Source organism: Panthera onca, chromosome F2, assembly GCF_046562875.1.
Source record: "Panthera onca isolate mPanOnc1 chromosome F2, mPanOnc1 haplotype 2, whole genome shotgun sequence".
In the NCBI taxonomy this organism is placed as follows: domain Eukaryota; kingdom Metazoa; phylum Chordata; class Mammalia; order Carnivora; family Felidae; genus Panthera; species Panthera onca.
The window spans coordinates 44,622,261-44,639,243 of record NC_138356.1 but is presented as its reverse complement, the minus strand read 5'-3'; the positions used below and the strand labels follow the sequence as shown (position 1 = coordinate 44,639,243).

Genomic DNA, 16,983 nt, shown 5'->3' with positions numbered 1-16,983 from the left:
TTAAAACCACAGCAGAGTCCACCCAGCTGTCAACTGCCCACCTCACTTCCCCCTGGCTGGGAAGAAAGGATCCCACCCCCCCCACCCCCCACACCCCCGCCCAGGCTTGCAGCAGCCAAGTCAGCAATACAATGAGTGCATGATGGGTCAGTTACCTACAATAAAGGTATGAACATTCAGGGTCACACTAAACAAGCTCCATAAGGAACTGGCAATATGCACTTAACCTGCACAGGTACCACGTAGGATTTCAGATGAGCAATTTACCAAAGCTTTTTTTTTTTGAGAGAAAGGTGTGCACGAGCAGGGGAGGGGCAGAGGGGGAGAGAGAATCCAAAGCAGGCTCTGCACTGTCAGCACAGAGCCCAATGCAAGTGTCGAACTCACGAACTGTGAGATCACGACCTGAGCCAAAATCGAGACGCTTAGCCAACTGAGACATCCAAGTGCCCCATGAAGCTCTTTTATTTTACCGAAAAGAAAACTACAGACACACGCCTCAAGGCCTGGAAGGATATGTACCAGAAAGGTAACAGTGGTTACATCTGGGTGGTGAAAATCCAGGTGATTTTAAGTTTGTTGTTGTTGCTTATCTGCATGTTCTAAGTTTTCTTTTTTTTTTCTAAGTTTTCGATGATGAATATGTATTAATGTAAAAATATTACTTATGTAAAAGCTGAGCATGATCCTACAGAATCAGTGGTTTCTCACACAACTCAGGAAGTGAGTAGCTGGTCTCCAGGCGTACAGCTCACAACTCTGCTTTTTAGGACACTTCCTGATTTTGCAAACTCTGAAGACTCTGCCCCCATGACAAGAGGCCAGGAGCCACACTACTTTCTTGGTAGCTCTGTAGCACTCGTAGGATCAAAATAAACATGTTTATTCATTCTACTGTTGTAGAGAATAAGACCATTCCTATGTCTTTTCATAGAAGAAATGCATCCTTCACTGAATATGTGCATATTTTATCAGTGTTTTGCAAACTATAATCTATGAAACTAGTCTTCTCTGGACAATAGGTATAAAAAAAAAAACCAAAAAGGGGGGGCGGGTCTGTGAAAGAGTTTCCTTCCTGCAGGTATCTGCAGGGCCTTGAGTACACTCATTCATGGTGAATCTTCAATAGGAGAATACGGAATACAGCTTTTCCCCAATTTATTTAGCCATCACATTTTTCCAGGAAACATCTCCAGGGGCCAGAGCTCCCACGAACAGATTTTGGGAAATGCTAGTCTATCCTTTCAGCACCTAGTTCTTTGACCTTCTACCACAAAACAGAGTTAACTGCCCTGTTCATGACGCAGGCAGCAGGCCCCAGGCAGGGTGCTGCACAGAATGAGGTCAGGTGATTCACAGCACGCTCAGACTTCTGTCATCCAGAGAGCTAAGCCACAGATGAAGTGGCTCAGAGCCTAGAAAACAAATTGAGGAATGGTCCAATAAACGTTCACAATGGAACATCAGGTGACACTTTAATTTATTCTGTTTACAGACACCCCTAAGTTACACTATTTTTTTCAGTCTCATTTGGGTTGGATACAAATACATCCAGAGGCATGGCGAGAGGAGAAACATCAGACATTTCATTAGCTACTGTAACACTTGCTGTCTCTCTCCCCAACTCATCACCCCCAAAGGCATTTATACCAAATGCTACTGCAAAAACCCAACGCATTTACATGAAATAATGCTTAACTGTACATTTAAGTTAAAAAAACAAACCACACTCAAACTCTGCTAGAAATGCGTGGTCGGAAGACAAGGGTCTGACGGTGTGACATACACGTGGATACTAAAAGTGAATGAGCACCTACTTTCTCCACAAGTGAAAAAAGCAATGACTCTACTCTTCCTGTGGGACAAGATGAGACCTTCACACCCTGCTCAAACGTCCGGTGGACATATCATGACTGCATGAGTGTCTAAAAGCAGCTTGTTATTTTAATCATCACCTTGCAGGGACGCCTGGGTGGCTCAGTCAGTTAAGCATCCAACTTCAGCTCAGGTCACGATCTCGTGGTTCGTGGGTTCGAGCCCCACGTCGGGCTCTGTGCTGGCAGCTCGGAGCTTGGAGCCCGCTTCAGATTCTGTGTCTGCCTCTCTCTCTGCCCCTCCCCCACTTGCACTCTGTCTCTCTCACAAAAATAAATAAACATCAAAAAGAAAAGTCATTACCTTGCAGAGTGCTGCAGTATACAGCCACATTCCCCAAAGTGTGTTCCTAAAAACACTGGTCCTACAAAGTGCTCCTTGCAAAACGAAGTTTGGCATCAAAGAGATTTAGAAAACACTGTAAGCTGTTATCCACTTCCTGGAGAGGCACAATGTGCATTATCACATGGAAGGTTCTAGAAATCCTTTAAAAAGAAATTGCTTAACTGGGTTTAATCCAGAGTTTCCCAAATCAATCTGACCTCGGAATCTTTTTTTTTTTTTAGATAACACATTTCATAGAACATATTTTGAGAAACCATCCTTTACGGTGTTTTTGAGAAATTCTTTGCAAAAACAAAAAGCACAGAAAAATCCAGAAACTCCTAGAATCATGCGTTGTTCAACAGCAAAGAGGACAAAGGGTCCTAAAGATCAGCACCCCATTCAGATTCCACCCCAACACCTCTGCCATACACCGAGCCTGCCTGAAAATGGGCAGCAATAAATTTTCCACAATTTCCGTCTGCATGGTGTAAAGCGTTAGGCATGTGGGTTCCAGTATGGAATTGAACATGGTCCAGACGGGGGAACCCTATTTCATGCACAGAGGCCAGATGTTCAGAGCCTTTTCCTCTTCTGCAGCAATCAAGTCATTAAACAACCACTGTTGCTTATCACACATCTATAAGGCTTTTCAAACAGACTTGACAGCCCTTTGTTCCTTATAAAAAAGGAACAAGAAAACGGAGAGCTTCTGATTATTTTCAGCAAGTATTATGCAGACCAAGAAACCAAAATATAAAAGCTATGTGGCAAATAATTTTAAAGTGTTGAGCAAGGGCAGGGAAAGATGGAGACCAATGATCTTGGAATAATGGAATGATGTCAGTATTTCATCACATGCATAATACAGAATTCTTTTATTCTGGTCTCCAAGGCATTTCACGTGGTATTTTAAAACAGAACATGGCAAAAACAAAGCTCTCCAGTGGTGGGACTTGGCAAACAGTTAACATCTACGCCCTGCAAGGACGTAAACCAGCATTCACACCTCCACGGCAATTCTCGCAAACCGATACTGCAAAGAGGCAGGGGCCCTCAGCAACACTAGGCCCCTCTCTGCGGCTGGCTGGCCGGACAGCATATCCAGCAGACCCGTCAAGCTAACAAACCCCAGGGCTTCTCCACAGCCCACGGCCATGGAGAAATCTCCCTGGGTGACAAAGCCAAGGAGAACTCTGGAGCAATGAGAAGTCACATCCGGGAGAGGGCCTGACCACAAGCCCAGGGTCAGAGTGTGGTGCCCAGCCGCAGGGTATGCCCCGGCCGGACCCTCAGACACAGTGCACCCTCGGTTCTGCCTCTTCTCTATTTTCTTCTTCTCTTTCTGTTTCCGGATCTTGCTCTTGAATGGGTCACTGTGCTTGGATTCGTGGGGCCCACAGTACAGCCGATCCTGACTGAGCTGGAGGAAATCCTCCTTGGCTGGAACACAGATCATGGTGTGCGGCTCGGGGCTGCCCTTCCCCAGCAGGGACAGGCTGACCCATACCAGGGCCCTGGGGAAATGGTCCAAGATGGACAGGCAGGCCTCTCTGGTCAATGCTTGCTGCCCGCTGCTGGGAGCTCGCTGGGCTGCCCAACGGGGTCCAGAACTGGGCCCACACCAGGCTGACAGCTGCTTCAGTGATTTTCTACTCCTATATGGAATTAGAGACACACGTTTGAGGATATTTTGTTTGAGGAGAAAACATGCAATTAGAAGATTGGGCACTGCTAGAGTTAATTTGACTTTTTTAATACTCTACGTGGGAAAGGATCAAAACTAATTTTTAAAAAATTAAAAACAGACATTAATACACTTCTGTAATGATATTTTTGTTTTTATGTGACTACTATTCTTAGACACTGAAGGATTAAAGGTTTAAGAAGATGAAGGCAGAAAAAAAATAAGACAGAAAGACAGAACCTAAGGCTGAGAGAGATAGTTACAGGGAATGAAGGATATGAAATCTAAGGTTACTGTATAAAAAATAAATATAAGGCAAGAGAGGTGGGCACTTATTAAAAATATGAGCACAGACTAGAAGGTAACTTAAGCACAGTCTAATAGGCTACAGCAGGAACATGTCTTGTACGGTAGCCTCTTCAACGTGATGATGGTCCAATGAATGGGCACTTAATCGCTCATAAATTCAGATCACTGAAAAGGAACTAGAAAAAATCTAATTCAGTGATTTAAGAAAAGAACACTTGCTCAGAGCTTCGAGAGGTTCCTCATTACTGAAGGTCACAGTCACGAGGGTACTGCTTTCTAAGCAAAAACCAATGAAACAGGTCACAGGGAACAACTGCCTTGGTTTATGTCTATGGATGACAATACTTTAAATCATTTGGTCAGTTAGTATCATGCCCCAAATCAAATGTGACTCAGCTATTTCCCTGAGCCCTCTATGGACACTGGAGGACTGGCTTTCCCCTCCAGAAAGTCCATGCATTCCCTTGGGCTTTGCATAAAGGAACAAAGATAACGTTTACATCCTGTAGCCCGGTCAGTATTAAAACAGACAACCTAGAACACATCCAGAAGTCGTGTGCACTTACCTAAGAACGCAGAGGAGACTGCTGGTGGCAGCTGGTCCTGTTACCCACTCAGTCCCCATCTGGGCTGGACACTCTGTGTCCATCACTTCTCTGGGCTCGCTGGGGCTGATCAGAGACATGCCCACTTCATCAGACAGCTGATCGGATTTTTCAGGCATGGGGGTACAAGGCACCTTCTCTCTTTTCAAGTTACTCTCCTTGCCACGTGGAGAGGAAGCTACAGGTGATTTCTCTTGGGCCTGGACTCTTGATTCCCACTCTTGAGTTAACTGCTCCCAGGGATAGCAGAAAGGTGCCAGAGTGCCAAGCTTAACATAGTTGGGCCGTTTTGCAGGAGGGCGCCTGGTGAAAATCAAGGTGGAGAACCAATTTTGAACAATTTAGGATTGGACCATTAAAATAATTATGGCCACTTGTACTACATCTCTATTTAAAACACAAACATACAAAAAAAATGTTTTCCAAGAAATACAGTAAAGAATAACCACCAACTCTACTGGCCAAGCTTATGTTTTCTTCAGTTTTAATTTGATTTTATTTATTTTTATTTATTTATTTTTTTATTTTAGAGGGAGAGAGCACACAAGCAGGGGACAGGAGCAGAGGGAGAGAAAGAATCTTAAGGAGGCTCCACACTCAGCACGGAGCCCGAAGTGGAGCTCGATCCCATGACCGTGAGGTCATGACCTGAGCTGAAATCAAGAGTCAGACACTCAAACAACTGAGCCTCCCAGGCATCCCTCTTTAGTTTTAATTTCAAAAGGTAATGCATCCACAAAGTGGCCCCATGTGGCCTCTGCACAACTCCAGGGAGTGCTGTTCTTGAAAGACTACAAGTGAATGGTGTCCCTGGAGTTGTGCAGTTGGTGTCCCTGCACATTACAACATTCTACGTTCTAAAGGAACAGAAAGGATGGTGAAGTTTCTCCCTCACTCTTGACCTGTGGCTGGTGAAAAATGTTCCTGGGGTACCTGCCTCACTCGAAGACCTTTAAAAGGAAATTAATGAACCAGCTGCCCTACAAGAGATAGTACCATTTCTTAACATACCCTTCTGGAGACATTTTCTGTACATATGTGCAGATACGTACATATTTCTTTCCTTTTTGTACCCATTTTACACAAATGTCAGGTCATGATCTCACAGTTCCTGAGTTTGAGGGTGCAGAGCCTGCTTTGAATTCTCTCTCCCTTTCTCTCTGTCCCTCCCCCACTTGTACTCTCTCTCTCTCAAAATCATAAATAAACTTTAAAAATAAATAAATAAAAGTTGGTGATATCCTATGTTACTGGGAGTAAGGGGAAGCAGGCACTCTCCTAACTACAGATGAAATCCTAAATTAACACAAACAGCAATTGTCAATAGTACAACAAATCCTTGAGATGTGTATCTTTTTTTTTAAACCAGAGATCTGATTCGTGGGACTTAGCCTAAGGTCAGTGCTTTCTTCCCTTCCAGCTCCTCTCCAGAGGCAGCTGTTTGGTTTTTACATCCACGGGCCTGAGTGGGGCAGATGTCCTCCTGATGCCCACAGACCATCCTTCCTCTCCTTCCTCCCCCCAAGACCCCAGCCCCCTGAAGCACATGACATCAGATAAACCACTGGCTCTCCCTCCTCAGCCAGGTCCCCCATCAGCTGCCCACACACCCACTCCTAGTCCAGCCCACCTACCCCTCCCCACCACGAGTCAAGCACTAGAGTTTACTGTACATTTACATCCCCTCACTGTAAACCACCGCGCTGCACCTCTCCTTTTAAAGCTCAAACTCTCCTGTTCGTGGACCCTCCACCCACCCCAGCTGGCAAAGCCCATCCGGTTACATCCAACCCTCCGCCCACCCCACACCAGCCCCTGATGGGCAGAACACAACTGGGGAAGAAGACACAGCAGTGCTGAACAGTCCTGTCGTAAACACAAAACTCAAGTGGACTACCTTACACTTCTCCAGCCAGTTCTATGTTCCATGCTCCTGGAAAACTGTCCACGTCAATTCTTTTCTCCTCAGATCTCCAGCAGCCTCTGGTCCCTTCTTATTCCTAGCTGATACCCTTGCCTCTCTGTTCACTGAGAGGACGGTCACGATCAGAAGAGTAGCACGTAATCTGCACTAGCGTCTGCCCTAGTCTACCTAAATCTGTATTCACGTCTCACTCAGAGCCAGACTTCAGGCCTGCTAAAATGAGATCTGAGCCTGACCCTATAGAACACCATCCCCTCTTCCCCACTCAAGAGCTTTGCTCTTGCAAAGTTAGCCTCCCTCCGCTCTCCTGGGTCCCTCCCACCAGCAGGGAAACATGTGCTTTCATCAAGAATACAAGTGGGGCACGTGGGTGGCTCAGTCGGTTAAGCGTCCGACTTCAGCCAGGTCACGATCTCGCGGTCCGTGAGTTCGAGCCGCGCGTCGGGCTCTGTGCTGACAGCTCGGAGCCTGGAGCCTGTTTCCGATTCTATGTCTCCCTCTCTCTGACCCTCCCCCGTTCATGCTCTGTCTCTCTCTGTCTCAAAAATAAATAAACGTTAAAAAAAAAATTTTTTTTTTAAAAAAATAAAAAAAAAGAATATAAGCTCAGTGGGTGGCGTCTGGGTGGCGCCTAGGTGGCTCAGTCAGTTGAGTGTCCAGTTGAGCTTCTGACTCTTAATTTCAGCTCAGGTCATGATCCCAGGGTCGAGCCCCACATCGGGCTCTGTGCTGAGTGTGGAGCCTGCTTCAGATTCTCTCTCTTTTGCCCTCTGCCCCTCCCCAGCTCTCGCATGCATGTTCTCTCTCTCACTCTAAAACAAAAAAACAAACAAAAAGAGTATAAGCTCCAGGAGGCAGGAACAGACCTTGCCTGCCTTCCCCTGCTGTAGCCCCAGTGCCTACAAGGTGTTTGACACATAGCAGGTTCTAAATAAACATATATTAAATGAATGAATAAATCGGACAAAGGTGTAAAGATGTATATGGAAAGCTATTTATAAAAGCACATAGCACAAAATCAGAAATAACCCGAAGGGCCACTGATAAATTACAGTACACCCACACTGGAGTCCTGTGCAACTGTTCAGATGTATTTTGAGCAAGGGTTGGCAGATTATGACTCACACATCAAACCTGGGCTGCTGTCTGCTTTTAAATGACCCATGAGCTAAGAAGCTTATACATTCTGAAATGGTTTAAAAAAAAGAATATTTTATGGCACATGAAATTACACGAAATTCAAACTTGAGTGTCCGTAAACAGAGTGAGACTGGCACACAGCCATGCTCATTCATTTATGCATCATCATGTGTGGTTGCCTTTGTAACACAATGCAGGGCTGAGCTGAGCGGCTGCCATAGAAACCAAAAGGCCCACAAAGCCAAAAATATTTATCATCTGGCCTTTTGTGAAAAAAGTTTGCCAACACTTGGTTTAGAGTCGCATTTATTGATATGGGAAAACCATCCGTAATACATTACTAAATTAAAAAAGTAGGTTTTCAAATAGTATTCATACTATAATCCCTTTTCAAAAAAAATTATACCTAGGGGCATCTGGGTGGCTCAGTGAGTCAAGCATCTGACTTCGGCTCAGGTCATGATCTTGCAGTTTGTGAGTTCGAGTCCTGCATCAGGCTCTGTGCTGACAGCTCAGAGCCTGGAGCCTGCTTCAGATTCTGTATCTCCCGCTGTCTCTGCCCCTCCCCTGCTCGCACTCTGTCTCTCTCTCTCTCTCTCAAAAATAATACAGATTAAAAAAAAGTTTTAATTGTACCTCAAAGGCACCTCAGCGGCTCAGTCAGTTGAGCACTGAACTCTTGATTTCAGCTCAGGTCATGATCCCAGGGTCATGAGCTCAAGCCCTGAGTTGGGCTCTGTGCTGAGCATGGAACCTATTTAAGATTCTCCCTCTCTCTCTCTCTCTATCCCTCTCTGCCCCTCCCCAATTCGAGCCTGCACGTGCTCTCTAAATAAAGAAGTTAAACATTCTAGAAAAAAAATATTTGTACTTAAGAAAAATTTGTATGCGTGAAAAAAAATCTAAAGGATGAGAAATAAGTATTACTGTCGATTACTTAACAAACACATCGAAGTCCAGAGCTACGTATTATAGGAGGCACAGATTACATGATTACTGCCCTCTAAGAGCCTGTAAGCCAGCAATCCAGGAAAGTGTCTCTGTGCTTTCACTCACTCACTCATTCACCTATCCCCTGACAAAGTCTGAAAACCAGGCACTGCCTGCCTCTGTGGCTGCGTGAACAGGAAAGCACGATAATTGAGCTCACGGTTAAGGAACTACGACATCCCACTTTCTACTCCTTCATCAATCAACTAATACAAGCTATTAAGGACACTGTGCACCAGGCATTGGCTAGACGTCGCAGATTCCACAACAAACAAGAGAGTTTCTGTTTCCGGGAGCCCACAGAGTCGTAGGATACAGGTTCTCAAAGTTAGCATGCACTTCATAGTATAAGGGTTGGTGAAGCCCCTCACTGGCCACTCCCCCAGTGAGAAAAAAGAAAAGAAAACTCAGTCTAGATGGATAGATACAAAAATGCAAAAATAGTGCTTATCTCTTTGGAAGGAAGGACTACACCAGTTTACAAAGCATTTTTGCACATTACCATAGTTTCAATAAAATTTTAAAATATGGGGGGCGCCTGGGCGCTCAGTCAGTTAAGCATCTGACATCCGACCCAGGTCATGATTTCGGCTCAGGCCATGCTCTCGCTGTTCATGAGTTCAAGCCTCACATCGGGCTCTGTGCTGACAGCTCAGAGCCTGGAGCCTATTTCAGATTCTGTGTCTCCTTCTCTCTCTGACCCTCTTCTGCTCACAATCTGTCTCTCTCTCTCTCAAAAATAAAGAAAAACAGGGGCGCCTGGGTGGCTCAGTCGGTTAAGCGTCCGACTTCGGCTCAGGTCATGATCTCGCGGTCCGTGAGTTCAAGCCCCACGTCAGGCTCTGTGCTGACTGCTCAGAGCCTGGAGCCTGTTTCGGATTCTGTGTCTCCCTCTCTCTCTGACCCTCCCCCGTTCATGCTCTGTCTCTCTCTGTCTCAAAAATAAATAAACGTTAAAAAAAAAAAAAAAATTAAAAAAAAAAAAAGAAAAACATTAAAAAATTTTTTTTAATTTCATAAATATGTTATTACCTCAATAACCAGTTATAAAAAAACACAAATTCTATCTTGAGGGGGCAGGGGCTGGTAGTGGAAATCTTGAACAAGTGTCTGAGACTCAGGCCCATAGTTTTAGGCATGCACCATCATCAATGTCAGCAAATGACCAAAGGAAGGGTCTGTAGCCTGGAAGGGCCAGATGTGAGACAATCCTAACTTAATTATGTCTTGGTCATGTGAACTAAGAACTAAAGGAAGTCTATGAAAACTCCACGTAGTGTAAGAGTTACTGAAGCTATTCCAAATGTCACTGGCCAAAGTGAGGAGGCCCTTCCCTTCCTCTTAAGACATTAGGAACCAAAGAAGCCGGTTTCTTACCTTTTGTACTTTTCAAGGAGACCCTTGGCTTGCTCTTCAGCAAAAAGAACCCCAGCAGGGCAGTCTGGGAAATCACCAGGGACGTCAGGCGATCTTTTATACTGAGAATGCACCACAGCCTCTTTTAACCCACCAACTCTTGCACCTCGATAGATCTAAAAGAAATGTCAAAAAGATCTTAACAACGTACCAACTTACAGTAAAATTAGTGCTTAATGTTTGTTTGGGGAAATGGGAAACAACCTAAATGCCCATCAAAAGGGAATGGATAAGTGTGGGATAATCCTACAAGGGGTTATACAATAGTAAAAATGATGACACAGAGCGTCACCCATCAATATGGAAAACTCTCAATGTTGAGTGAATATGGTTAAGTTGTAAAAGCATATATATGGTGAGATATATAAAGTTTAAAAACATGTCAAATATAGTTACTTTATTTTGGGATACAAGCATGCTTAATAAGCTATAAAAATAGGCAAGGTAGTGACAAACACTGGAAATAGGAATAGTGATTCTTTTAGAAGGAGGGTGGGAAATGGAACTGGAGAGAAAAGAGAGAAAGTGCTTCCAATAAATCTGTAAGTTGGATGGTGGGTGAAGGGTACACAGGTATTCACTATATCAGGATTTATACTTTTTTGTATGCTTGAAACACTTCATAATTTAAAAATTAAAATTATTTAAAGTATTCCCATTTTTTTTTTTTTTTTTTTTAAGTAAGCTCCATGCCCAACATGGGGCTCGAACTCACAACCCTGAAATCAAGAGTTGCATGCTCTACTGACTGAGCCAGTCAGGCGCCCAAGAAATATTCCCATCCTTAAATGATTAACTGAGTATCTCTTGTACTAGGCATAATTGCTAAAATTAATCACCTGTGTGAATTAACAGTTGTACATGTCTTTTCTACTCTCTTAAAATAATATTTAAACTATTTGGAAGAAAAAAACACACTGGATTTTAATAAAAATTTTAGCTGCACTTAGGAATATATGGTCAGCACTTAAAAATGAAAAATGTATTCTATACATCTGTAAACATTAGAAAATTATAAAAATTCTTTTTTTAATGTTTATTTTTGAAGGAGAGAGAGAGACTGAGTGTGTGCAGGAGAGGGGCAATGAGAGAGGGAGATACAGAATCTGAAGGAGGCTCCAGGCTCTGAGCTGTCAGCACAGAGCCCAATGTGGGGCTTGAACCTGAGGCGAAGTCAGATACCCAAATGACTCAGCCACCCAGGTGCCCCCAAAATTCTTTTAAAATGTAACAAATTTCTTCAATTAAAAAAAAAAAAAAAAAAACTTCAACATTTTGTTACCACTACTATTCAAAAATCAGGACACTTTTAAAATTTCAGAAATCCACATTATGTCAGCCCAACTCTTATTAATGAAAATCTGGCTCCAGGGACTTTATGAAGTATCTCATATCAGAATCATAGCTCAAAGGGTAGAAAAATAGAACTCAATTTCTAAGTTGTGCGTGATGTCTGGAACACTTTCAGCTCTTGGTATTTACTGGGAATGTATTTTACACACTGTAAAGTCAGAATCGAAAAGGAACTTACAAATGGAATCCAGAAAGCCATGCCCCAGCCCTTTGGGAGCAGGACATCCCAGCCACTTCCCCAGCCTCGTCGGTCGTCACCAGTCACCCTTCCTGGCTGTTGAATCAAAAGTATAGGTATCTTGGATTCACGGGGACCTAAAACAAGCTGTGACCCGGGCACCAACAATTCACTTCTCTTCCGGTTTAAATCCTAAAGTGGAAGAAAATAATTCAAGACAAACAACCCTAATTTTCTGGGAGATTCTACTGGTTCTCCCTATAAGCAGCTTTAGAAAGTTAAATACTCTTTTAAAAAACAAGAAAAAATAAACAATGATCAATCAATAAATAATAATCAATAAATAAATGTGAGCCATTTGAAATACATGGTATTCCTCCTACAACGATTTTCCTCTATACAAGAGCTTTGTTAGAAAATGCCAAATTATCTTAAATTTGAGCTACAATATACCAGATGACTCAAAGCTATAAAATAATATACATCCATTCTACTAATCTCTTCTATCAGGATTAATCTTATCTTCTGATTCTCAGTCCCTACATTTACTTTGGTTAAGATCTGTTGTCATGAGGTGAAAAGAGGTACAAACAATCAACAACTTTTTCAAGGAGGGGCAAGTGGGAAAACGCTCTCACCAGGTTTTCTCACCAGGTCTTAAAGATTTAAAAGAGAAGATGCTATAAATTATTTGTTACGTGTACTGAAGGGAGCAGTGAACAACACCGTCTTAGACTTTCTTGCCAGCTGTAAAAAGAGATGAGCAGGTAGGAGAGAAGCCTAGCACTCACCGGAGAAACTATGCAAGAGACTGCCTCCGTGTTGCCAAGTCTAACTGCTCCCTCAAGCCTGACCAAGCCCTGATTCTCCCTTATTTTTACTTCTGGCTGAGTTTTCACTACCATCTCTACATGTTGTTAATTCCAAAATATCTATCTCCTTAGCCGGGACTTTGCCTCCTGGGATCAAAACTTGTCCTCTGGGCATCTGCTCTGGAAAGTCCTGAGGACCTTCACATTCAGCTTACCCCAGACTGAAGTTGTCCCCACTGCATCTGCTCTCCTCCCATGTTCCCCACCTAGCTGACTGATGCCACAATTGTTCAGTCACTCATTCATTCATCCATTCTCATATTTACTGCCCATTCATTTACTCATCCATTCGAATGTTTACTGAGCACCATTTTTGTGCCAAACGCTCTTCTAGAACTTGGGAATGCAGCTGTGACAAATCAGGCTCTGGCTCTCTTTTACCTGAGGTGCGGAATCTAAGCTAGACTGTCAGGAACTAATCTACCAGGCTCCTCTTTTCCCACTTCCCACCATCGAAGCAACCACTGCGTCTTGTCAGATTTACCTTCAGGAGTCTGTATTCAACCCCAGGCCCTCCACTCCAGCCACCCTGCCCCAGTTCAGGCCCCCATCACATCCTCAATTAAGGACTATTTCCAAGGTCTCTTTTAAGGCCATCCAACCACACGTCCTCTCTCCAGCTTCTCCGCCTCCAGCCCCATTCCTACCTAGTCTAATGCATCTTCCACAGTGCTGCCATGTCTGATCATGTGGCCGACTTAAAACCTTCCCATGGCACCTGATTTCTGTTCAAATCCTTAAAATGCCTCAAGGTCTTTTATGCTCTCGCCCCTATTCACTTCTTCATCTCCTGCCTCACCCTCAACTCCAAGCCACCAATCTACTTGGATACTCTTGAACACATCATCCTGTTTTTAGCCTGGGCCCTCACGCATGCTGGTCTTACTTCCAGCAGTCCTTTCTTCACTGCAGCCTTGGCTCCTGGCCCCAAGGAGTCTTGCTAATTCTGACCACCCATCTAAGAGCTCAAATTCCAGCTCCTCCGTCCAAGAAGCTTCCCCAATTTCCCTCACCTGGGCTTCCGGCTTCCCTTGACCCTATACTTTTTCGAACATACCCTAGCCATCTATCCCATCATCTACTATGATTCCTGGTCCTGGTAGGAGCTCAATCATTGTGAAATTAAAGATAGAACATTTATAAGGGGGAAAAAAAACAATAAAAGAAAAATGTATTTAAACCATGGGATTATCATTTTAAGAAAAATTCTCTGTGTTAACTTTTTAGAGAGATTATTCTTCTCTAAGAATAGAAAAAAAAATCATAAATAAGGGATCAATAGATTAAAAATAAAAGAAGTCTATGAGATTCTATAAAGGATGAAAATAACTTTTACAGCATCTAGAGTGAGGAATTTCAACCTGTCTTCAGGACTTTACCAATAATCCTTACACCATTAGTTACCTGATCCGAGATTTTATTCTCTGTGACATTCTTACAGATAGCTTGGTTCCAAATAAAGCTATGCGCACAGTCCACAGGCACACCCTCCAGAAGCAGCTGTCTAACTTTCTCATTATCTAAGAGGGAAAAGAAATAGCCTTCAAACTACATCCTTTAGATCAATGAAGTCAAACTATAAACATTGCCGGCTGACCTTCTGTTACAAGAAAATGTTCTGTAGGCACTCAACTTCTCTAGAAAAATTTACTTGACTAGAAATTATGTTACCCCTATAGCTGGCTTCATACTAGTCTGTGAAATAGCAAAGCCTCCTAAACTTATTATTTCCGATGTTTATTTTTAATGTATAAGATATAAACATCATATTCAACTGCCTCTAAATAATTGTCTAATTCCACATTTAAGATAACCAAATTCTAGGAACTACTGCACAGGTGAATAATTTCTTTATAATGTGCTATGACAGTACAAGCCACATTTTAACTATTGGTTTCAGGGTTCTTAATATCATTCTTGGCCCAATGGTGGTGAGCCAACAGATACCAGCCTTCTCTTCTGCCCTATTATTTCAAGTCTCTTAAAACCCTTTCTCACGGAGTATTTATTCCTTCTGTAAAACATGTTTTTCCCACTCCTTTAAGATGAGCGTATTTTCTGTGAAATCTATCGCTTCTTCCCTTTAAATAAGCTACACCGTGCCAAAAAGTACTCTAGTGGGAAAAAAAGGAGAAACTTTTTCAATTATAAACATATATATTGATAGATGAGATTTCCTACATGCAGTCCACTAAGGGTAAAAAATCTTCCAGATCTTATTTTTTTGGACTGAAAAATTAAAAGAAAAAAAAAAAAGAAGGAAAGAAAGACAATTCCTGAGTTTGGGCTAAGGTCTAAACTGCCTATAAAGAAAGGTCACTCAAAGGCACGTACCTGCATGGGTCTGATGGCCAGAAAAAAATAAGTTGGAAGTGACTGAGCCACAGTGTGACAGATTTCAGGGGAGAACAAAGATAGAGAATATTAAATTGATGAAAAGATTGGAGATAAAAGCTCCTTAAAGCAGAAACTGCCTCTAGTTGCTGCGGTTCCTCATAGAGATAATAACCAACAGCATTCTGAGTAACAGTGCTGTGTGCCGTGAAGTTCACACAGCCTGTCTAGGAGCAAACGGGCTCCATTTCAAACAGCCCCTATCTACCCAGAATGCCTTCCTGTGGGGTCCCGCCATAGATTCTGAGTGACAGAACTGAGATTCTATTCAGAGCTGGCTGCAGACAAAAGACATGGCACAGGAAAGCACGACCTCACCTCTAAATAGTCTAAAAAAATAATAAACAAATAGATGAAACAAAGTAGGTAGTATATCCAGACAATGGAATTTTATTCAGAATTAAAAAGAAATGAGCTACCAAGCCATGAAAAGACATGGAAGAAGCTCCGATGCATATTACAAAGTGAAAGAAGATCATCTGAAAAGGATACATACTGTATGATTCCACCTATACGACATTCTGGAAAAGAAAATTATGAAGACAGTAAAAAGATGAAGGCTGAGAGAGGGAATGAGAGATGAATCGGGAGAGCACAGATTTTTAGAGCAGTGAGACTATTTTATGATACTACAATGGTGGACTCGTGTTGTTATAAATGTGTCAAATCCCACATAAAACACCAAGAGTGAACGTAATATAAACGATGGACTCTGCACAACCATGTGTCAATGCAGTTTCATGGGGGCTGTGCATATGTGGGAGCAGGAACGTTCTATTCCTTCCACTCAATTTTGCTATGAACCTAAAGCTGTTCTAAAATGTAACATCTATTTAAAACAAAACAGAATATGTCTGAAGGCAAAAGGGAAGGCCCTTTTAGGTCAACAGTCTTCAGTAGTTGAGAGAAAGAGAGTATTACCAGCTGAGTCAGCATGCACGTCAGTGGGCCTCGAATGACTTAGCAATTCTGAATGTAATTCTAAGTCCTTTGCCCAAAGCTCATATTAAGCATATTTTCTTTCATACGCAGGCAAAAGCCTTCTAATTAACTACATAACTCCAGAATAACTTAAAGGTTGAAGGAAATAGCTTGTTTCCTCCTCTCTTAAGTAGATTTGAGGATGACCAAATTTTAAATTAAAACTTTCTTAATAAGTTTCCTTACAGAAGCAAAGGAAATTAATAAATGCTTTTCTCATTTGGGAATCAAATAAACCAAATTTATAATCTTTAGATTCACTCTAAATTAAATATGCAGAACAGTTTAAGGGGCACAGCTGAAGCTGAGGGATTTTTCTCCCAAGAGCAGAAACAGAGAAGTTGGGACAAAATGACCAATAATTGGACACTTTGCAGAGTCAACTATAGATCAGTGCTCTGAAGGTGCTTGGAAAAGCTGTAAAAAGGGACAATCTCTCACCTATCACTCTAAAGGCAACTTGACTCTTCCCGTGGTTTGGGTACACACTACCAAAGAGTGGGTAAAGAGAAAGATTATAAAAATTCCATGAGCACAACGTAAAGCATTGTCTAAAGCAAATCCATCTCTGGAAGACAAAGACTAGTTAAAACAATCAGGGCAAATCAGCAGATGTGAAAGAGAATACATACTAAAATAACAGTACAAGAGAAATTCGATTTTATTTACATGGTGAAATACTGTGTTACGTTGAAAAGATTTGCAAAAACACACTATTAACATTTAAATCAAATTCAAGAATCAAATGATCAAGTAAACTTTTTCTTCATTTTTATTTTTTATTTTGAGAGAGCGTGCACGCGTGAGTGTGGGAGAGAGCAGGGTGGGGAAAGAGAGAGAATCTTAAGCAGGCTCCACGCTGAGCATGGAGCCCAACAAGAGGCTCAATCCCATGACCCTGGAATCATGACCTGAGCTGAAATCAAGAGTTGGAC

The 16,983-nt window shown here is 42.5% G+C and overlaps 2 protein-coding genes across 2 annotated transcripts in view; one reads left to right on the top strand and one right to left on the bottom strand.

Annotated features, from left to right (window-relative positions):
* RIDA (reactive intermediate imine deaminase A) overlaps positions 1 to 16,983 on the top strand; it is a 113,254-nt gene that overhangs the window by 64,122 nt on the left and 32,149 nt on the right. The gene's annotated exons all lie outside the window — the stretch shown is intronic.
* Positions 849 to 16,983, bottom strand: part of POP1 (POP1 ribonuclease P/MRP subunit) — a 34,874-nt gene continuing 18,739 nt past the window's right edge. Inside the window, exons 12-16 of the mRNA XM_060611002.3 lie at positions 14,078 to 14,193; positions 11,802 to 11,993; positions 10,232 to 10,386; positions 4,762 to 5,103; positions 849 to 3,857 (exon numbers count right to left, since the gene is read on the bottom strand). Coding sequence (XP_060466985.2) covers positions 3,203 to 3,857; positions 4,762 to 5,103; positions 10,232 to 10,386; positions 11,802 to 11,993; positions 14,078 to 14,193 — 1,460 coding nt within the window. The 3' untranslated portion in view covers positions 849 to 3,202. The remainder of the gene's footprint in view (positions 3,858 to 4,761; positions 5,104 to 10,231; positions 10,387 to 11,801; positions 11,994 to 14,077; positions 14,194 to 16,983) is intronic.